We start from the raw sequence: 22,877 nt of genomic DNA, 5'->3' as shown, positions 1-22,877 counted from the left end.
ATGCATACCTGGGATTTTTTAAATTCCAAGCAAAGTACTCCATTGTGTTACTTTCTTATTCTACTCCAAGGCAGAAGGTAAGTACAAGAGATGAGAAAATAAGTTACCCATATACATATACCAGTTGTCTCATCACCAAGACTGTGAATACAGTACAACTAGAGAATAAGTATGAGACACTAAATTATTAATAGCCTGGCTCAGAGGAAGTCTGAGACAGGCTGGGATTGGGACATGACACACAGGGTCTTAAAAATAAGGACAAATCTACGTGTTGAAATTAATGAAAATACTTTCCTTGCACCAGTGCTGAAAATAGAAAAGAGGGTAGAAGATGACATTCTGACTGTATCAGAAAGGACTGATAGCACAGATCTGGCCTGGTTTTTAAAGTGATTTGCATAGGCGCAGTGTAGGTTTTGAATGGTACATTCCCTTGTCGTGGGACTAATGTTCAATTAGCACCACGTGTTTCAGATGCCGGGAGGCTCGGGAAGGCCTCATCTCGTGTTCACGATTCCCTGCTTTGCCTATAGCCGCCTTTTGGAAATCAAACTTTTGTTCTGCACAGTTGCAGTTCTTCCGTACACCCCCGCCTGCCCACCCCAGCCTCTTCCCAGGCATCCCGAGCGGGCCGGCGGTGTCGGAAGCGCGGGCAGGAGCAGCCCCTCGCCAGGTACCACCTCCCGGCCCGGCTCCGCTCCCCGCCCGCCGTCAGCGCGGCGGGGCCGGCCGGGGGCGGGCGCAGCCTGGGGCCGCCTCCGCCCGCGCGGGGCTGGGCCGGGCCCGTTCCGCGCCGCCTCCGCCGCCCGCCCCGCCGCGCTGACGCCCGGGCCGTCCTGTCGTGCCGGCGTGCGGGTAAGTGGCTCCCCCTCGGTGGCTCCTGCCTAGCGGCGGGCGGAGCCGCACCCTCCCTTCCCCGGCAGCCGCGCAGGGCTCCGCGGCGGGGCCGGGGGGCTCCGCCTCGGGGAACTTCGCCCCCGCTGGCGCCGGGCCATCCCCTGCCGCTCCCGTGTTGCGCCGCGTATTGCCGGGACCCCGCGGCGGAGCCCTTCCTCCTGCCTCGCCCCCGTGCCCCGCCTGCCCCGGCCCCGCCGCGTCCTCCCGCCCTGCCCCGGCAGCCTCGGCGCTCGCAGCGGCTCTTCCGGCCCGGCCCGGCGCCCGCAGCGCTGTGGCGGCGGCTCGGCCCGGCCCGGCCCGCGGGCTCCGAGCGCCGCTGCCCTCCCCGCCTGCGCCCTCCGCGCTAGGCTTGGCCTTGGGGCGCTGCTGCGGCACCATCGCCCTCCTCTCGGTCGCCTTTTAATCCCACGTGCCTCGTCTCATGGGGAAGCGGCTTCGCACCTCGGCTCCTCAGTGCCCTGCAGCCCCCGCCGTGCCTTCTTGACTGGTACCGCGCCAGGAATAATCGCTCGGCGGTTCAACAAGAAGTGTTGAGTCAAGTGTTTTATTTGTAGTATACACTCAGTCTCTGTTAGAACATTGAAATTGCTGCGGAGTTGATGTTTATGCAGATTCTGGCTTTTATGAAAACACCTGTTAGGAAAAGGTCCGAGACAATTGAGCAGCTGTCAAAAAATAATAGGAGCCTCTCACAAGCAGCCTGCACAAGTGAGGCAGTGTGTGCCCCGCTCGCTTCAGCGGGCTCCTTCAGGCAATTATCCTGCAGAATTTATCCCCCACGATGGCTGCCTTTGTGCACAGGGTAGCACTCTGTAAGATGTGAGTACTGTTCTGCTGGAAGAATAGTCTGTGTGTGACAACTTGGGAGTGTTTGTGCCCAAGAATTCTTCTAACAGTCTGTATAATTCAAAAACTAGGTATTACAGTTTTGTTTAAGAAGCACGAGATTTCTCTTCTTACTCCCTTTGGCAGGTGTCTCAGAGGATTTCACTGTGCTGAGTGCTATTTTGTTCGCTGTGTGAAGATACAAGCCATCTAAAAGCCTTTTCCACTTCAGTGCTTTATAACCCAGCCTCTATAAGTTTTGGTACATGGGAAGAGTCTGGAAACAGCGGTGAATTGCTTCACTTGGCTATGACTTTTATTTATTGTTCCTCTTGAGAGAAGGATTTTATGAACTTTTATTTGAAGACAGACTAAAATTGGTGCTTTCAGCTTGAAGGTACATTGTTTTGCTAATTGTTCCGCTTTCTTGCGTGTCTTATCACTCTTCACACCATACATACAGTTAATTTTATAAGTCTCTCCTTACTTCCCTTTTGTTCATTTATTTTTGTAGCATTCATTTTCAGTTCTTCACTTGAGCAAAACATTTCAGGCATTTCTAAAACAGTTGTTCCTGCCTTTTTAGCCTAATCTGGTAATCTCTTCACTGAGGTGTCCAGGCCATGAAGTCAGCCCTGGCTAACAGCTAACTGGTATCAATTACTTACCAACCCAGCAAATGCTGATTGTCAAGTTAGTTGTGGGACTTAATTTAACATACCCTTTAAAATTGGATAGATTATACTATTTAGTGGCTGGAGAAATAATACAAGGTGATGTATGTAGCTCTAAAATACTTTTCCCTGCCTAGATTAATTTCTCAGTAACAGCTAAATCCTATTAATTTAGAAACTTGGTTGTTGTGGACAAAATTGACTTGACATGGGGAATTTAATTTATTACCAGTTAACTTTTAATTACCAGTTGGCTGGTGATATACAAAGAAGACCACTACCTAAACACAGACTTGGAGAAAACTCCTTTCTTCCCCTTTCCTCCTTGGCTCTTAGGTTATGCTCTGGCCCTTGGACAAGGCAGTGGTAGTGCAGGAGGTTGGAGTTGGTACATGGAGATTTGTTTCTGCTGCTCAGTTCTTCTACTCCCATGTGGGTCCTCTCCGTGGGCCCCTCAAGGGTGTCCATGTCCCAGCGTGGGCACCTCCACAGGCCACTGTCCCATCAGGGGTGTCGCTGCTCCAGTGTGGAGAGTTTCCTTCCAGGAGTGCATCTCCAGCTGTTGTCCCCTTCTGCATGCTTCCCTGTGCCTTTTTGAGCACTCTGTCACGTGTCCCCTCCTGTGCTTTCTTTTGCCTTTGCTTCTCCCTTTCTCAGATGAATTTGAGCAGGGGAACCATGTGCTAGTTGGATGAGTTGGGGGGTGGCAAGGCAGTGGGTTTATGGAGCCAGCTGAACTGGCCATGGCCCACACAGGGCAGTTTATGGCCTCCTCCTGCTACCAAAACCTGCACTTTGTCCTCAGTGCACTCCTGTGCCAATTGGGTGATGCTGGAAGAAAGGTCCTGTCCATGCCTAAGTATAGGAACCCCAGTTCCCTTTTATACACTTAGAAATAAAATCAAAGCTTGCTAAATGGCAATAATATGTTGTGTCACTAGGATGGCAATACTTTGGCAGTTGTATTTATTAACATATCTGTCTGAGTCCATATGTGATTGCATTCATATGTGTTTTCATAATTTTTTTTTCCATAAAACCTTCTCAAAGAGTTATTTTCCTCTTTTTTTCAGATCTGAGGGCAGTGGTTTTGCTGACACAAAGGCGGCAGCTCTGAGCCCTATTCCACCAGTGTGAGTAGTCATGTTCTTCTCAGAGATTGTTAAATTTCCTTGTTTTGTTTGTCTCACTGATTCAAGGATTTTGGTATCTCATCCCTCTTATCTTTTGGGCTGAATTGATGCCACCTTGAATTCTGTGTAGCATTGTGTGTGTTGGAAGCACATAGAAAACAAAGACTTGAGATTTCAGGTTTGTGGGAACTCAGCTGTTCTCTCTCAGTCTTTGCAAGATGGAATCTTGATAGAAAAGGGAATAATTGAGAGTAGTCATGTTTAAGAGAAGGCTTGGGAACAAACAGTTTCTTAGGCACTAAACTGCTGCTGACAGCAGAGCCTGTGTGTGCACAGGCCTGCAGGCAGCCATGGTAAGGGTGGGCAAGAGTGGTGATGGTGGTAAATGGTCAGTGTAGTACTGAGTCCTGCTCTGCTGTAGTCCAGCATGCATGCTGCCCTCAATGTCTTCCTTCTCTCTGCCCAAGAACATATTGTTTCTAGGTATTCAAAATTTTTACTTGATGTTTAACTTAAATGCAGAAAGTTTATGGTTTTCCTGAAAAATCACAGGGGGCAGAGTCCTGGAGTGAAGTGCCTATGTATTGATATTGCTCTTAGCAGACAGAAAATAAGCCTTTCTTCTTTTTTTCCAGGGCTTCCTATCCTACCCTGTGCCTTAAACATGGAAACTGTAGAAATGAATAGTGTATCCTTGAAACGTCCTCGCCCTGAGGATGATGTGGCCAATGCAGATGAAATTAAAAGACAGAAGACCTTGGAGAAATCCAAGGCAGAGAACGACTCTGGGCAGAGTATTGAGACTGTAACAGAACAACCCGAGGACACAAAAAGTGAAATAATCCCCAATGAGGAAAGTGAGGAGCAGGAAGAGGAGGAACTAGAGGATAGTGATGAAGATGGAGATCCAGAGAGCTTTGCAGACATGATGAAGCATGGGCTGACAGAAAGCGATGTTGGCATAACTAAATTTGTTAGCTCTCACAAAGGGTTTTCTGGAATCTTAAAAGAGAGGTAACTCTTTGTCTTCTTTCATATGTTAATTCCTTGTATAACACAGCTGTAGTTCTCCATTTTCCTTTTTGGACTCACAGATTGCAGCTGGATTAAGTGAGGTTCATTACTTTATTGACTGCTAAGAAAGGGTTTAATTTAGGACTTTTCTAGATTGTGGGTTGGTTTTTTGTTGTTTTTTTGTGTGTTTGTTTAGGGCTTTTTGGGGTTTTTTGGTGTGTGTTTGGTTTTTGGTTTTCTTGGTTTTTGGTTGTTTGTTTTTTTAATTTATTTTCCTGTCAAATGGAGCTCTGAAGAAGGAAGCTGTGTGTGAGTAGAGATAAATGATTACACTGACCTTGCTGTTTCCTTTGCTTTCTGGCAATAGCAGAAACATAAAACCTTATGCAGTACACCTACCTTTTGTACATCTTCTCAGTGCTGATATGAGATGCACTGAAAAATGGCATCAAAGCCATCTTTCTTTGGTTCTTTGTTTCTCTCTGACTCTTTTGTCCTAATGTCTGTAAACGAGGATAGTTAGGCTTTAAATTATTGTCTGCTCAGTTAGGCTTTAAATTATTGTCTGCTCACTAATGTCATTTACATAGAAGGGAGTTTCAAAATTCAGGGTATGGAATTTATTATACATATACATTGTATATTTATTAAGATGTTTGGTGCTTAGTAGCTTTTTAAAATGAAACTTCTAGATTTTTAAAATTAAAGAATAGCTTTGAGTAAAACAGAATGCAAATACAAAAGGTCACTGAAGTGAGAATCACTGTTTCTCTGACTTAGCAAAGCAGTTCAGGTTGTTTTGTTTACACACTGAAAAGTTCCTGTGTTTAAATACTGGCTTCATACATGGATAATTTTAAATAAAATGATATATACATATGTATGGATTTAATCTTTATGTGCAGCATTAAGCAGCTAGTGTAATCCTTCTCTAGGAAACATAGTCTGTGCTGAACCTTCTTCTGGGAAATCTGCCAATTTTGGTTGGCCAAAGGTAGCCATGTGGCAAAAGATTCGTGGGTTTATAGGTTTGGTTTTTTTTTTATTCTAGTTTTTAACACCTATTATTAATTCACTCTTGGCATTTTTATGGAGCCATCACTAGCATGTCTAGACAGCTGCAGATAATACAGGAGAGGACACTCTTCAGGAAAGAATTCTACCAATATGTTGTGTATCTGCACCGAGGGATGGCAAAAGGGGGCTTGGGTGAGGTACAGTAGAAAGCTTCCCATGGTGAAGTTTTATTCATCTTTCAGCATTGATAGAATAAGAATTATTCTCTTTTTTTTTCCACTTTGCTAGCAAATGCTGCTTAAAAATAATTTAAGAGTTGCAACACAAACTGACTGTGCTCTGTTATAGTTGGGCTGTTTTTATCATTAGACACGAGTGACTGGATTGAAAATGTCAAAGTAAAATTCTTTTTTGCTGTCATAAAGTATGCAGAGTAGCTTTATTTGAATGATGTTCTGTACAACTGAATATATGAACAAGGCTGAATTTGTTCTGCCTTCTGTAGAGTGGCTAAAATGCACTTTATTTTGCAGGTTATTTCAGAGATAATGCAGTAGTTAATGCATTGGACATTGTGGCAATGCATTAGAGTCTTAATTGCCAGTAATGACTGGGATTGAGGATAAGCATTACTGATCTCGTCAAACTAGTGAGAGAATGACTTGGAGAAATTACAGCAGGTGTTTGGTGATCTGCAAAGAAGTCTGCTGCATTTGCCTGTGTGTTCCTGTGGTATCCTTCTGGGGAGTGGGAATAGGTACAGCTTTCTCATGGCTGTTAAGTTTGTTTTACAAAATGAATGAATTGATCTACACAAATTCAGAATTCTTCAGTGAATTCTGCTAATAGCTTTTTAGGAAAGGACTTTATGTGATGTGGGATTTTTATTACAAATGTAATGCATGTTTCTTTCTATCAGATACTCAGACTTTGTTGTCCATGAAATAGGCAAAGATGGACGTGTGAGCCATTTAGATGACTTTTCTGTTCCAGTGGATGATGAGGTAAATTCTGAGATGGATTTGGTAATGACTATGCTTCTTAATGTTCCTTAAGCAAGAACATTGAAAGACTGGAAGTTACTCTGTGAGAGTTATTGGATGTTTGTTTTTTCTCCCCAAATATGCATTAGGACCCATCAGAAGAAACATTTACAGTTTTGTCAGACGAAGACAAGCAGCGTTTAGAGGAGCTCCAGCTTTTTAAGAATAAGGAAACTAGTGTTGCCATAGAGGTAAAATTATGATATCAAGTTTAAAATTATGAAATGATATCAAGTTTGGGATGGAGCAGAGAGAGGCTGAGGGAGGGAGGGAGTAGAAGGTGCATCCTTTCTAATGTGTGTAAGGTATAAGAGCAATTTGAATGTGATGTGACAGATAACACCAAACTGAGTCCAGTTTAGGGTTTAATTCTCTGAAGTCTTACAGATGTTCTTGATTTCATGCATGTGTGAGTTGTTACTTTGATTTTGGTGAGACTTTACACAGGAACTTAAATATAGGTTTTAATTCCTGTGGTGTTAAAATTACCTTGCAGTGTTTTGGTTTCCTGTCTAGTTTATTGTTTTAAAGAACAAGAAGGTTTACATAAAACATCTATCCTGATGGAAGACTACTTTCAAGGTCAGCGTTTAGTGGTTTAATAAAAAAGAAGATAAATATGCTTTTCTGTAACAAGAAAGATAAGAAAATGACATTAAAGCATTGATATTTTTAAACATTCAAATATTCCACATATTGAAAGAGTAACTATTGAGCTAAATTTGGGACACGGAGATGAGTAGGATTATACCTGGTAGTTTTAAATAAGCATTCACACACTAAATAATCTTATCTAGCTAATTTTTTTTCTTTTAAGGCATCCTCCCCTTTTGTATTAATTTATTTGGTTTCTGCATGTATGTGCATTAAAACAGGTAATTGAGGACACCAAAGAAAAAAGAACCATCATCCATCAGGCTGTGAAGTCCTTGTTTCCAGGACTAGAGACTAAAACAGAAGATAGAGATGGAAAGAAATACATTATTGCTTATCATGCTGCTGGGAAAAAAGCATTGGCAAGTGAGTTTCAGTATCACAGCAGATGGGTAAAGTAAATGCTAAAATTATCCCCAAAGTAAGAATAGTTAGTAAGTACTTCAAGTGAGTGTGCTTCCTAATGTAGTCTTACTTCATTTTTCCTTCGTTTCAGCTGATGCTATGCATCTAAAATGATTAGGACCACAAGAAATGCTTTAAATTTAAATTTCTACTTGTTTTTCTTTCCAAATAATTCATCCACTACAACCATATTAGAAGAGAGAACATTATCTTCTACTTCTGTAGGAATAGGCAAAACAGAGGGTTTATTTTCAGTATTTTTTGAATTTAACTTTCATGATCTTAACTGTGTGTGTAAGTGTGTGTTGTGGATGTAAGAGGCTGTAGTTGGAAAATGTACATTAGATTGATAAATGGTGTAATCTTGACTCTCTTGAATACCAGTGACAAAATTCTCAATGACTTGAAGAGAGACAAACATCTTTTTGTTTTCTCAGAGTTGTAGTTTCATATAAACATAGCTTACCATGATCATTACTTCTGCTTCCAAGGCTAATGATATTTGCAGAAAATTATCTTTATTCATTATAGATCACAGTTAATCTTTTGAAATAATCAAATTAATGAAGGATTTTTGAAATGAAGTGTTATCCACTTTAATCTAGCAAAATACTGTTTTGGATACTGGGAATAAATTAACATGTTTTACATATTTTAATGTTACTAAAAATTTGTTGCTACTGTAAGGTTAGAGGATTATCTACCCACAGAATGGTGCACATTTAAGTAAAGATAGTAAGGTTTGGTTTAACTTGTTGCATTCCTCTGTCATTTCAACTTACTACAAATGATGGTATGTAAACCTAACCCTTTCATTTTAAAGACAAAGGAGATGGAAGAACGATAAAGAAATAGAGTAATTTAAAATGGGGAATAAAGTAACCTTCCCTTTTATTTAGTTGTTTGTTTAAGGCTTGTTATAAGCAAATATGGGAATGTTGTATTTTTATTGGTCCAATTATAATGTGTTTGTGTCTAATTTAGTCATGTTTAGAAAATGTGTATGTTTGCATGCTTTATGCATGGAGTATGTATACCTACCAGCACAGAATTCTCCTCAGCCAGTTTTGTTCTGCTCGTTTGTAATGGTTTTTCCTCCACCTTTTCCTTCTGCTGCTTCTATTCTTTAACCACTCTTACAATCAAGTGGATGTTGTTAAGCTGATTTAAGGGATATTATATAAAAAATTTAAGTATTTGAAATATGCTGAAAAGAATTTAGTGGTGTGTCTCTAGGATTAAAACATTATGTGGAGCACCATCTTGTGATGTAGAGAAGCATCATCTATTTAAACTTGGATTCCCTAGCTGTGATGCTGCAGGCACCTGTGCATTTGTTGGTGGAGGTGTCAGTTTCTGTGAGTGTGTGCAAATGCTTATGGATGTAAGATTGAAGTTCTTTTTAGTCAAGATTATATATATCTTTCTTGTTTATATAGGCACAAACATGTCTTAGCCATGAATGGGCTCCCCAGGCAAGAAACATTTCAGAAGTGTAGAATATTGGATTATTAGCTGAGATACCTGATTACTTTGTTGATAACATAAAGCATTACCAAACATGCTTCCTAAAATTGAAAATCAGATGCTGCTTTGTTTCTATAGTCAGTTTATCCTCCAAATACTTAAAATTACTGAATTGTCAGTAAACTGTTGTTCCATCATTGTCCACAAATTAAGTTTGTTGCATCTCCAATTGAAGCTTTCCATATGTTCACTGTTTGCCTCTGCACGATTCCATTCCATAATTGTCTAAATTGCTGTCATCCACCACCTAGCTGTTGGATGCTCCCTGAAGCATAAACAATCCCATAACCATAAACCTGCATGTTCACCTCTAAAAACCCTTTGACAGTCTAAAAATTAAATGCTACTCTTTTGTACTCTTTATGCTCTGCATTGGGACAGAGGTCAGAACTGCAACAGGTAAGAGATGTTGACATTTCATACTAACAAAAATGAAATGCCAACCATTATGACCCCCTAAATAGCAACAGGGCTGGCCAAACTTGTAACAATTTCTTAAAAATCCCTACACATAAGTATTACTTTAAATACCCTGAAACAGCCAAGAATTAGGCTTATTCTGCCTCTTTTTTGTAGTGCAGTATAGGCAGTATTCATTTGGTCCAGAGAAAGTCTGCTAGTAATAAGTGATATGAATTATCTATTTTTTTCAGTTCATGTTGACAACTATAGTAAATTTTCCATGGTTTTCAGTTAGTGAAGCCTTTGCCCTTCAGCCCCTATTTCAGACACTACTATCTGTCTTTATAGAACTTTAAAAGCATTTATCACACACCCTGCTATTATAAAAGAGCTTCCAAGCTTCGAGTTTCAGCAAAAAGTTTGGAAATACGATTTTATTGTCAGAAATGTAGCATGACTCTGAAACACAGCAATAAGGACTGCAAATTGTCCCACTGCTCCATCTACCCAGTTGAATGCTTTGCAGTATTGGGTGAGGAATGGTTGAGTATCAGGACTGTGGCTGCAGCCTCCTTTGGATAGGGTCATGGCTGTGATGCCCAAAGCATGAGGAGCCCATTGGTCTGTGTGGTACCTACAGAATTCTTTTAGTGTAGATCACATTCGGGCTCACTTCTTGATGTGTGTTGAAATGCCCACGTGCAAGATGTAATACTTAAACATAAAGAATGGTTCCAGCTGGAGAGGGTTCTCCTTTGTGAATTGAGCTCTGCCTTATTCTCTTCTCTTCTAATTGCTGAGATCTTAGTGGAGAACTTTGCTCTTCCAGCTGAATGCAGTGTTTCATTGACTGAGTTTGAGTAGTGCTGGCTCAGAAGGGGAGACCAGCAGGAGTGTGAGGTCTTCAGTTCAGGTCCAATGAAACTCTGTGGGAGGGGGGCTGTGCTTAGAAACTGATGGTGCAAGGCAAGTGATGCAATAATTCTAGGTGACTAAAACCTGTACATATAGTGTTTTATACTGTACCATCCAAAATTGTCTTTGCAGAAGTGTGTGCATGAATGGCAGCTTCTCAAAAACAAGCAAGAATTTAACATACTTACTATCTGTGTGGGGTATCTGGACTTTGTAAAACCAGTGTGAAAAAAAAGAGCAGTATTTCCCAAGAACTTCCTTCCTGCATTGGTGTTTGTATATTGAAATAAGGCTGGCTTTTTCAGTTAGCTTTTCCTGTTATGAAAGATGCTTAGGGCTTTTTCTTATAAAACCAGGTATGTCTGCTTAGTCGCCAGCAGGAGATAAGGGACTTCTTATTTAAAACAAAGCAAATTCTTAATTTTCTTCTTAAATAACAAGGAATTGATAAACCTCAGAATTGAAGGAACCTCACAGCTGGTTGCTAAAGCTTTGTAGAATCAGTCTGCCTTCCCATTAATGCCATCGACAGTGGATTATTGGAAACTGAAAGTGTTATCTCTGGTGGTTTTTAATGTGCAAAGAAGACCTTAACAAATCATTGACAGTTTCCTTCCTTCTACAGAAAATGTCAAATAGTAGCACAGAATTGTAAATCAGTTGTTAATCTGTGGGATCTGAACTTATTTCAACCTCTGGCCTTTTCTAAGCATGGCACCATACCTGCCATGAATTGTATGTTCAAGTCTCTTTTGTACCAGATTTCTTGGTCCCATTGGATTTTAAAAAAGAACCATCTTTAAGCAATTTTTTGAGCATAATTTCGTAGGGTTTTGTAGTGATATGATTCATTCTTTTGTATGACACATAGAAAAAATACTACAGAAATAAAGAATATGTCTGTATGTCTGTACTATAAATAATAATGGTAGTCTTCCCACAAACAGAACTCCAGTGGTTCTCAACTATTAATTATAGAAGGAGCTAGAAGAAACGTGGTGTAGCTTCTATTGCAGAAAGTCAGTATAATGATAATGTTTTTGAGAAATTTAATCAGGTGATACAGCAATTAAATGACTAGGCTATATTTTCAGATAATTTCATGATAAAGGATCTGTCACTATTTCATTCAGGATTTTCTAGGTGACAGAACTGATTAAAGAGAAGTTTACAGTCCAGTGGAAGGGGCGGTCTTTTCAATGTGCTTTACAGCTTTTGCTGTCAGTAATTAACTCTTTCCTTCTCATTTTTTTAAAGCAGATGGAAATTAGCAGAAATTGAATCTTGCATTTTTAAAGTAAATGTAGCTGTAATGGCAAAAAATATTTAATTTTTTAAAAAGTGACACTTTAACCTTTTTGCTTTTAAAGATCCAAGAAAGCACTCTTGGCCAAAATCTAGGGGAAGCTACTGCCATTTTGTACTGTACAAGGAGAACAAGGACACTATGGATGCCATCAATGTCCTATCCAAATTTTTAAGGTAAGGCCGTTGTTTCTGCCATCCTGGCTGGCATGCAGCCCTCTCCCTCCATGTTTCTTGTTGCTGTAAATGTTGTGCTTCATAATTATGTAAGAGCAACACAAGTGATTGCTGTTCTCTAATTTGTAGACAGCTTAAAATGAAAAGTTACTTTAAAATATCAAATTTAAAATATCGAAGTTTTGTGAGGAGGTGAGAATGGAACAAAATGAGCCTAAGAAATTTTAAAGACTACTCTACTGCTTCAATGGAAAAAGTCCACAATTTACATTGGCTGATCTGAGAAAGGCTTGGCAGCTGAAAGCCTCAATGTACGTAACATGAATTAAAAGCCATTTTTTCCCCAGTGTGTGAATATATGCAAGTATGTTATGAACCTGTCAGATATTGTTGTGATAATATGCTGATCAGTTCCTAAGCAGTTACAGTTGATAAACTGTTGTTCCATGTATTAATTTCTCCATGGCAACACAGACTTAGTTCCTTTCACCCCATCAAGTGCAGAAACAAAAAGATTTGCCAAAGCGTGACATGAGCACAGTGAATTGCAGAGGAAGAACAGTTTTAAAATTGGGTCAGTTCAGTGATCTACTCATAAGGAAACTTCCCCACTTTTCCCTTTGCCCTTCTTGTCCAAAAAAAAAAATTTGTAATCTAGACCTTAACCAGTGAACTACTTGGTATTGGTATTGAGAACAGAATGGCAAGGGCATAGTTAGATGTAAGACTGTATGTAATGGCAATCCTGCTACCCCCTGGAGCCCTTAACTGGAATAACTGGAAATACTCCATCTAACACAAACTGTAAAGTACAAAGTGAAAAGGAAAGGAAGTTTTCCTCTCAGGGAGAGGAGTGGATCAAATTTTAAATTAACTTCTCATACTCTCTCATAATGCGCAGGCATGGTCTTCAAACAGATAGGTTTGAAGTTTAAGGAAAAAGTGGACGTGATTTTTTTTTTTTTTTAGTGAAGTTGGTGGTGGCTGTTCATTTCTTTATCCAGTTAATGCATATAAAGAAGTACTTCAAAGTTCACGTTTTGCAAGCACTGTTGTGTTAAAAGTTGTCTACATATAATTAAAACAGAAGTTTCCTTGTGTTTTATGTACTTATGGGTGAGATTAGAAAATGTCACACACATGTCAAATTGTAACCCAGTTCTGAGGAATGCAGGTATATTTTTCTGTTTTTAATTTATAAGATTAATAAGTCTAGGCATTTATGCTTAAAATTATGTTTGATCTCTTGCTATTTTAATATACATAATATCTTTTACTGTTGCTTTTAAGAGTGAAGCCAAACATATTTTCCTACATGGGAACTAAAGATAAAAGGGCTATAACAGTTCAAGAGATCGCTGTTCTCAGGTGAGTAAAAGTACAGTCTGGAGTATTTGCACTTCTGCTGTGGTAGCCTGGATAAATACCTAAAGGACTCAGTGGCACAAATGGCAGGTACAGGTCCTGACCTTGTAAAGCACAGGTGGAAGATGCCACAATCCTTTTGTATTCTGTGATTACTGCTGGTATTTTCAGTCAGTGGTGCTCTGAGTCACGGGCTGGTTACGTGTACTTGGCCGAGGCAGTGGGACAGATTGCCTGCCTGCTCTTAGGCTGCTTGGATCTCATGCAACAGCAGAAAAACAGAATGACATGGTGAAAATCATGTCCCACTTTCTTCCTGGCTTTTGTTTCCCCCTTTCTACAGCTAGAACCCTATTTTCTTTCCCACTCCGCTCTCTGAACAGTGCCAGAGAAGGCTAACACTGCCCTTGCTCATCTATGAATAGCCAGAAGGGGCAAAAAAATGATGACGAGTTTTTCCTGCCTTAACCTACTCCCTTAAGTCACCTTCTAAGAGAAAATAAAATTTACTTTGTCATAGTCTAAGATAATTATATGGTTTCTGGGCACTTTAGGTTAGTGTTAGATCCATAGCTGAGAATGACAGATGTCTCCCAGTCATGTATTCCAATATCATTTTAGCTAGCTGGAATATCCCGCCTGCACTGCTTTTCACAACTTTCTGAAAACCAAACTCCTTGAGTGAGGACTTCACAGCTTGAAAGGCAGAGGTTTGATCAAATCCTTGTTAAAAGGAGGGCATCCACTACTGAACTGTTTGTATATTTCCTCCCAATGTTCTGTATGTGTGTGTGTTAGCACATATAAAGGAAATACTGATTTGTCAATTGTGAGAAGCCCCAGATTCGTGTTGCTGCAAGGCAGCTTTGCAAAGTGGTAATAGTTAACCAGTTGTGGGTTTAGCCATCTCAGCTGCTGTTCCATTTACAACATGATCAAATTCAGTGTTGTATCCAAGAGCTCCAGAGTGCTGTAAGTGTTGTGTGGTGTCTGTTCTGTGGTGCCACAGCCCCTGACTCTCCTGCACAGGAGAGGGGACATTGCCAGTTGCCAGCCTGCTCTAAGCTGAGTATGCTGGCCATGCTGGTTCATAAACTTCACTATCCTGGTAAAAATTTAGCAGAAATGTCCAAGAGCAGCTTGGTGATGCAAAGAACAGGGTATGCTTCCAAAAATACTAGCAGCAAAAATGGCAGAAATCAGTGACACATTGGATTCCATGTTCCTTCATCTGCACTAGGCATACACAGTAGCTAATTTTACTTAACTCTGTATTTATAACTGTGCTGACTGGGGTGTATGTATTCATGAAGTAGTTACTCAATGAATGCAGAGTTCAGCTTGTGGGGTACAGTATACATCAATACTGCAATATAATTTTTCTGGAGTATGTGTTTTAATATAGATGTGAAAAGACAGTGCTAACAGTCTGTCACAGTATACATTTTCTTTTGTATGAGTACCCTTAAGAATTATGTATTATCTTCCTTTAGCTCTTTCATTAAAGTATTTTGAAAAGGCAACAGTAGAAAATTGGGGAAACTGGACTCACTGTTTTTCATTTTGTAATGGCAGCATTTCTGTATTTATCTGCTTTTCTAAGCATAGGTTGGTCACTGTTGTCTATTTCTTTTTAGAATCACTGCACAAAGACTTGCTCATTTGAATAAATGTTTGATGAACTTCAAATTAGGAAATTTCAGTTACAAGAACCATCCACTGAAACTGGGAGAACTGCAGGGGAACCATTTCACTGTTGTTCTCAGGTAGTATGTTAGTACGTATTTAGATGGTTCTGTTAGAGTTTTTTTCTTTAAATAGATAATCCATATCAGTGCAACTTGTGTTACAAAAAATAAGTCCTGTTGGCAGGAGACTGTTGAATTTGATGCATGCTATATAATATTGATGTTGAGCTTTAATATAATGGGCATCTCAAAATAGCATAAACTCTTAATCTGTCTATAACTTTTTTTTTTTCAATGCTAGAAACATAACAGGAACTGATGAGCAGATAGAGCAAGCAATGCATTCACTCAGGGAAATTGGATTCATTAATTACTATGGAATGCAAAGATTTGGAACCACAGCTGTTCCTACTTATCAAATTGGCAGGTATGTATTGCTTTCATCTTCCCCCCCCCTTCTTTTTTTTAAATTTTACTCTTATCACCATGTAACTTAATGTATTTTTGGGAACATTTTTCTAACATATTGCCTGTACCAGTTTTAAATTTAGATTCAAGAAAGATCTTGTTTCTGAACTTGCTTCAGCAGTTATCTTGCATAATAGCACTACTTTTAATATTGCATAAGTCTAAACACTAATACATATTTTTTTGATAAGTTGGCTAAATCCCTTTAAAATAGATTTAGTCAGTTCTTAATACACTTTCTTGTTTGAATCCTAGAGCTATTCTACAGAACAACTGGAATGAAGTAATGGATTTGATATTAAAACCACGACCAGGAGGTGAGAACTGAAAAATGATACATCCTGTGTTTCTGCCTCTTCTCCAATAGGCATATGTTTAGGAAAAGCTTGAGCAGTTTAGCAGTGGAGAAGCAATCTTCAGACTCTCCCTTTCTGCTCACTTTCCTTGCTGTGCAGTTTCTTGCAGTGGGGCTAAAAAGGGACCTGAATACTTGGTGTTTGCTCCATGTGACCTCAAGTGTTCTATGATTCTGTTCGTCTCTAATTACCATGACTGAAACTTTAATTTTTCAACTGTTTTAACAAAAGGTGAGATGGATGCTTTTTTTGGTGTATAGTTAAAATGTTTTTATTTTACATCCTTGTTCTAGCTGAAAAGGGATACTTAGTCAAATGCAGAGAAGAATGGGCAAAGACTAAAGATCCAGCAGCAGCCCTCAAGAAACTACCTGTAAAAAGGTGCGTGGAAGGACAGCTTCTACGTGGACTCTTAAAGTATGGAATGAAGAACATAATCTCTGCATTTGGCATAGTGAGTGTAAAAGTTGGGCAGTATTTATTTGAATAAACATTCTTTTGATGGTATCAGGATGAATTTAAAATAGACTCATAGATGCTTGATGAGTTTAAAGTCAAGTTTAAAAATCTTTACATTTATCCTGCCTTTTTGCTGGAAGTACTGCTGTGGAGTAACTGATGACATCTCTAATTAATGTATGCATAATGAGCTTTCCAATTTATACAATAGTCTCTCTGGTATGTGGGCAGCAATACAGCTATACTTAGTAGCTATGTATAATACAGATCTGAGAATTGTGCAAATGTTCAGTTTGTGTTTTCCTGTTGCTTTAAAAGTATAAATCAAACTGATGGTGGGCTAATGAATCAGCCTGATATGGAGGTGATGGATCCACTTGTCATTTTCAAGTGCTGTAATCAAGATCAAGTCTTTGGAGAAAATACCTCATCACTAGCAAACTACAGGGCCCATTGTAGGATCTGGGGGATAATTTCTTGTTTATGAAGAAGATAATTAGAATAACACAGTGCTTTCACAGCTGCAGAGTTTACTTAAGATTTCAGGAGGTTGAAATGAATTCAGTGTTTTATAATAGACCTGTATGTTTGACCTGTAGAGTTAAAAATATCGGGGTTTTTTCGTAAATTTAAGCACAGTTCTTTTTTGTGCAGATTTCAAATGTGTAAAAGCATTATTTCTTCACATATCCTTTTCTCAAAAAAAGAACAAAAATCAAATATGTACAGCAAGAAATTGTGTATGTCTTTTTGCTGGATGAGGTAACATTTCAAATATGCACCTCTTTGATTATGATTGTCAGAAAAACCAAAAAATATATATCTATCTAGTGTTTAATTTTTTTTTTCTTTACCTCTAGATACCAAGAAATAATCGTTTAATGTATATTCATAGCTACCAGAGTTATGTGTGGAATAATATGGTGAGCAAGAGAATAGAAGAATACGGGCTTAGAGCTGTACCAGGAGATCTCATACTTAAAGGAGGTAAAATCAGACAAAGCCAGTGATGCTGTATAGTTCAGATTCCTAGGAAAACAAGGCACGTAGTTTGTGTTGTGTCAGTGTTTGTCTGATACTGCTTACATAGTTTCTTTTTTCTCACCAGTTTTGGCCCAGTGATAGCTGAATCCATTGGCCTGTTTTAGGCAAATTGTGCAAGGAATTGGAAGTTAGGTATTACACTTCCATGAGCTGTTTGTTAGCCTGTTTTTTCCAATAACTGGATAGCGAAGAGAGACTCTGGAGGACTGATTATTCTCAAAAATGACCTCAAACCTAGTTGAGCTGTGAAGGACTGTGGAAGGACATTATGAAATTTTAACTTCAAAAGTTTTTGATTGCTCCACTCAGTTAAAACTTTCTTTGCTTGTATTTGCTCTGGCATTTCCTACATTCTCCTTTATGTATGCCTGGTGCATGGAAGGAGCTGTTCCTCTAGCAGTCCTTCCTTCATGTAGTTTTAAGTCACTGGAAGCCAGGCTGTGATTCTGCCAGTAACTGTGACAGCCTTGGAGGCTGTTAGTTCTTTTCTTAGAAATGTTGTCTGTTAAGTGGAGATAAAACATGGTAGTTATCTTTCTCAGAGTAAGCTTATTTCAATCAAAGGCTTTATTTTAAATTTAGCTGAAGTTAACTGTCACAGGCATCATCTATACTGGTAACTTCATTTTTCTGTCCTGACTTTAGCCACAGCTGTTCACATTGAAGAAGGAGATGTTGATAACTACACTATCCATGATGTAGTGATGCCATTGCCTGGATTTGATGTTATTTATCCAAAGCATAAAAGTAAGTCTTACTGTTAACTGAAGTACTTACTCTGAAAACATAAGTCTTCTTTAAGATTGTTCTTAAAAGGAAGATTGGATCTACTCAACCTTGGTGACTTCTAAAGCAGTACATCACTTCAGATCTCTAAAACATTAATGTCAGCCTTTTGTTGCTGCCAGGGTGCTCTGCTCAGTCTCCTTCCCACTGGGAATCCCAGACGACTGCAGAGCAGAGTTTCTCACTAACCTGTACCACTGCAAGGATTTAATCAGGTACAGGATTTTGTCCTTGATGAATTTCATGAGGTTCCTCTTGGCCCATTCCTCTGTTGTGCCTCAGTCCCTCTGAATGGCAGTCCTCTCCTTGCATGTACTGAAGCCACCCCAGCTTGGTTTAGCCCACAGATTGGTTGGGGTGAATTCCAGCTCTTCTCCACTATTTCACAGGACACATCTCAGTTCCTTGAGAAACTTTGCTTTAGGTAGAGCTGTAATAAGTAGTACTTTGAGATGCTGAGCCAGACAGCTGTTACCCACTTAGCAGTCCACCCACTGTAATGTTCTGACCTGGGACACAAAGATGCTGTGGGAATGCATTGACAGCCTTGCTAAAGGCAGGCAACAATCCCTGCTCTCTCCTCATCCATAGGGGTAGTAATTTCATCATGGAAGACAGTAGTGTTGCTTTTTCTCCCCCATATTAAAACCACACTCATTGTGTGCCCAAGGAAGATTAACTCCATTATTTTTCCCTGGGGCCAGAGTGAGCCTGACTAGTCTGTAATTCCCTGATTATCATTCCTGCTCTTTCTGGAGTTGGGTGCAGCACTTGGTTTTCCACAATTGTCTGGGACATCCCCAGATGTGCACAATCTCTGAGATGATAGAGAAAAACATCACCATGATGTGAGCCAGCTCTCTCAGCCTGTATCTTCTCCCACTGCTGGTAGTCCCTCTTTCCTAACCTTGACTCTAAGAGGAGAAGTTGCCTGGGGCACTTTGCTGGTCAAGGCTGAGGCAGAAGAGGCACTGAGACCATCAGCCTGCTGTCTGTCACTAGACCAGCTGCCCTGTTTAGCACCAGGCCATTGCTTTCCTTTCCTCATGTTGCAGCTGAACTTCTCCTGGTCTTGATGTCATTTGCTGCTTTCAGCTGTAGCTGAGCTCTGGCTTTCCTAACACCATTTCTGTGTGCCTGGACAATGCTGCTATAGTCCCTCTTTGTAGCTGGCCCTGGGTTTCACCTGTTCTGTGTTATAGATGAGGTCAATCATGAGTTCCCTGCACGTTTTCCTCAATATTGGATTGAACTGTTCTTGTATTGTCAAATTGTCAACTGATTTCTCTCTGCTGCTTTTTAATGAGAGTAATAGGTAGTCTGGCCCTTTATTTTTTTTCCTATGTACCTGAGATTAGTCCTGTGAAGTCTAGAAAACGGGAAAGCATATATGAGATGGCATTTAAATGTCAATAAAGTATTTTGTAAATTTTGTTTTCAGCTGAAATTTGATTTGATGCATTCTGTGTTACTGCCTCTACTAATCAGGGTGTAGAAGTAAACAGGTAATAAGATCTGCAGTAATTTTAAACTTCTGTGTAGCATTTATCCCATCTATGCTGAAAACCACTAAATGTAAGGGAAGGGAACAATCCATGAAAACAGTTTAAATTTGCCACACTACATTCTCTCCTATTAAATATTTTCCTCTCTTGCAGTTGGTGAGGCCTACAAAGAGATGCTGGTAGCTGACAACCTTGATATCAACAACATGAGGCATAAAATCAGAGATTACTCACTTTCTGGAGCATACAGAAAGATTATCATTCGGCCTCAGAATGTCAATTGGTGAGTGGGAGCATAAAGGAAATTACATTGAATTGACAGCATAGAGTACAAAACAACATGAGACTGATCCATGGGACATCCACACGGACTGAAACATAGGTAGAAAGGAATCTCTCTGCACTTCTCTCATGTTTTTAATGCAGCTGAAGTGGAACTGTACCCTTATTTCTTCCTTCTCGTTCTGTGGTGGAGGAGTATCAAGACATCTTATCTAGTTGTTCACTCCTTGCAAGGGCTTGCCTGAACACTTCATAGGTAATTACTTATGTTGAGAAAATGATAGATAATACTCAAACAGCAGTTTTTTGTAGTCTTGCTATGAGAAAGTTGGTCTCCAATTACCTGTCAGTCAGAAAAATTTGTATCACTTAACCCTACTAATCACTGTTGTTAGAGATACAACCTAGTTTTCATATGGCAACCTTTTAAACAGGGAACTGTACAAATGTGCAGAAAGACAAGATCAGTGATGCATAGAATTAAATATAGAGGATTTAGGAGGGAGCACAGAAATAGAAATATTTATATACTTGAAACAGCACTAATTAATATTAAGCTTGTCTACTTCCCAGTTAGTTTTTCAGCCTCATGGTTACATATGGGATTTCTGTTAAATGAATGGCAGAAACCATGGAATGTGTCTTAGCCCTTTCAAAGTTTGGATGACTATTGAAAAGCTTCACTCCTGCTAGCTACTCTTGGAGTTGACACCATTCTTCCCTTAATTTCATGAACTATACTTCTTGTATAGTTGGAAATTCTGACAGCACACAAGGGCAAACAGATGAATTATGCAAAGAAACTTCTCACTAACTTACAATTGTTTTTTAATAATCTTCATAAAGCCAGGGCAAGTCTTCGACATAAAGCTCTACCCATTATTTTGCCTAATTCAATTTCAGTTGTAAATGCCAAATTGAAATAATAATAACAAAATAGTATTATAATAATACATATTTATATAAAATGTGTTAACCTAAATAATTTAAAATAATAATAAATTTTATGTATATTATAAAGGGAAGTTGTTGCATATGATGATCCTAAAATCCCATTATTTACTACGGATCTGGATAAACTGGAAGGAAAACCATTACCAGTTCTCCCTACAGGTAAGTTGATTTTTCTGCTGATTTGCTAAATAGAAGTTTGATCTGGCTGTTGCTTTCAACTGCTGCATATTTAAAGCTCCTTTAAGGAAGAGCTTTCATTTCAACTATTTCATTTTCAACTATTGACTGTTAAGCAGGTAACAAGGACATCTAAGGCCAGGCATCTAAATAAGGACCCTAATTTCTCAAGGGTGCAAGCCAGTCCTCCAGCATCTGTGTTGACTGTTACATTTTCTTACAGGCATCTGTAAAATCAAGTAAATGCTTTACAGAAATTGTCTGCAACTAACAAAGGTGCAATTAAGTCACAAGTTGTCTATATACTGAACTTGTATTATTGGTGCTGAATACAGATGACTGAAATACTTAACTCTGGTCACAAGGTGTTTTGACACTGCTTTCCAGAAAAGTGAAGACAGGCTAGGAATTGAGTCTGAAAGAATGAATGTTTGTTTTTAGAAGAAGAAAACTCTGAAACCACCACTTTGTCCTGAGAGAAAATGTTAAAAATTGTTTCAATAAATTTTTCACTGTGGATTATAAACAGGAGTGTGATGGTGGTGGTTGTTTTGCTTTATGGGCTGGGGAAGTTGGTTGTGGAAGCTGTTAGCTCAGTTTAGATGGCATCCAGAATAAGCATTATATATTACCATAACCACTTATTCTTGCTTTTTGTCTCTTATACCTTCTGATAGATGGCAAATTCAGGGCACTAAAGATGGAGTTCTCCCTTCCCCCATCCACTTATGCTACCATGGCGATTCGAGAAGTTTTGAAAATGGACACAAGCATAAAAAACCAGACACAACTGAATACTACCTGGCTGCGCTGAATGAACTGCAGAATGACTTAATTTTAACAAAGTGTTTTCTTATTTACATGTTCTGTACAAATCTTTAAAGAGTCACAGTAAGAGATTTGTATTTTTTTAAGTTTTTTTAGTGCTAGCATTTAACTTCAGTAGTCCTTTGCAAGATGGTGACAGTAATATAATACAGATTTTAGTGACTGGTGCTTTTTACTGAATGAGTAAGTTACTTGAGCTGTAACATGGGTGCATCTTTAGAATTGTGCTTATAATGGCATCAGACCTGCAAGAATGTTTAGCTTGCTTTCTTTGGCAAGCACTGAATGTTTTCACGAGGAAGACTTCAGCCACCCTTGAAGTCTTTTCAAATACAATGAATTACATGGGGAAAGATGAATTACAATAAAATTAAGATACTGATGAACATATGTATTGCTGGAGTTCTGCTGGTAGCATTTGCACTGATGCAGTAGCAGATTCTGTTAGCAAGGCTTTTGTGTGCTGTAAAGCTGTACAGCTCTTTTAAATAGTTCGACTTTTCATTGAGAAAATACTTGTATTTTCCAGCTAATACCTGTACCAAAGAACAGGTACTAAAAATAAACTAACCTGAAACTCTGAGCAGTAAGTGCTTCCTTTGCGCCTGTCCCTTGCCCATTGTTGGCGGGGAACGAGCCGGCCTTCCTGTTGGGAAAAAAATATTGTGCAGCTGTTCTAAAAAGACCTGGCCTATTCAACCGAGTGCAAAGCCCGTGTTGCAATCCTGTCGCCCGCCACGGCGGCTGCGAGCGGAGGGGCGGGGAGGCCGTGAGGGTGCAAGGCCGCGTCCCTGGGAGCTCGGGCCGGGCCAGCCCGAGACCGGCGGGCTGTGGCTCCACCGGGATGTGTCCCTGTGACCATGGGCCGGGCCAGCCCGAGGCCGGCGGGCTGTGGTTCCGCCGGGATGTGTCCCTGTGACCACGGGCCGGGACAGCCCTGGAACCGGCGGGCCGCGGCTCCTCCGGGCCGTGTC

At 39.8% G+C, this 22,877-nt stretch overlaps 1 protein-coding gene across 3 annotated transcripts; it reads left to right on the top strand.

Annotated features, from left to right (window-relative positions):
• Positions 1-734: 734 nt before the first annotated feature.
• PUS7 (pseudouridine synthase 7) lies at positions 735-22,486 on the top strand. Of its 3 annotated transcripts, XM_071423939.1 has the most exons (19): positions 735-858; positions 1,873-2,122; positions 3,473-3,532; positions 4,168-4,546; positions 6,483-6,567; positions 6,696-6,797; positions 7,482-7,626; positions 9,574-9,591; positions 11,880-11,991; positions 13,282-13,359; positions 14,994-15,122; positions 15,346-15,471; positions 15,768-15,829; positions 16,162-16,322; positions 17,188-17,314; positions 18,017-18,118; positions 19,816-19,945; positions 20,966-21,057; positions 21,753-22,486. In XM_071423939.1, the coding sequence occupies exons 4-19, from the start codon at positions 4,197-4,199 to the stop codon at positions 21,887-21,889; spliced, it is 1,956 nt and encodes a 651-aa protein (XP_071280040.1). In that variant the 5' UTR covers positions 735-858; positions 1,873-2,122; positions 3,473-3,532; positions 4,168-4,196; the 3' UTR covers positions 21,890-22,486. The 3 variants fall into 3 exon arrangements, 2 of the variants coding, with proteins under 2 accessions (XP_071280040.1, XP_071280041.1); XR_011678694.1 differs by lacking the exon at positions 21,753-22,486 and having other exon boundaries at positions 19,816-20,200; XM_071423940.1 differs by lacking the exon at positions 9,574-9,591.
• The last annotated feature ends 391 nt before the right edge of the window (positions 22,487-22,877 follow it).

The sequence above is a fragment of the Agelaius tricolor genome, unplaced genomic scaffold (genome assembly GCF_023055355.1).
Source record: "Agelaius tricolor isolate 1412-34295 unplaced genomic scaffold, bAgeTri1.0.p SCAF_3, whole genome shotgun sequence".
NCBI classification, from domain to species: Eukaryota; Metazoa; Chordata; class Aves; order Passeriformes; family Icteridae; genus Agelaius; species Agelaius tricolor.
The sequence above is the reverse complement of the archived record's forward strand: the minus strand, read 5'-3'. Positions and strand labels throughout refer to the sequence as shown.

What these genes read in the sequence shown, in the direction of transcription:
- PUS7 (XM_071423939.1), top strand. Translation starts at nt 4,197, where the DNA reads ATGGAAACTGTAGAAATGAATAGTGTATCCTTGAAACGTCCTCGCCCT. An exon ending in CCTACTTATCAAATTGGCAG is followed by an intron (nt 15,472 to 15,767) that starts GTATGTATTGCT and finishes TTTGAATCCTAG; the next exon opens with AGCTATTCTACAGAACAACT. An exon ending in TATTTATCCAAAGCATAAAA is followed by an intron (nt 18,119 to 19,815) that starts GTAAGTCTTACT and finishes CCTCTCTTGCAG; the next exon opens with TTGGTGAGGCCTACAAAGAG.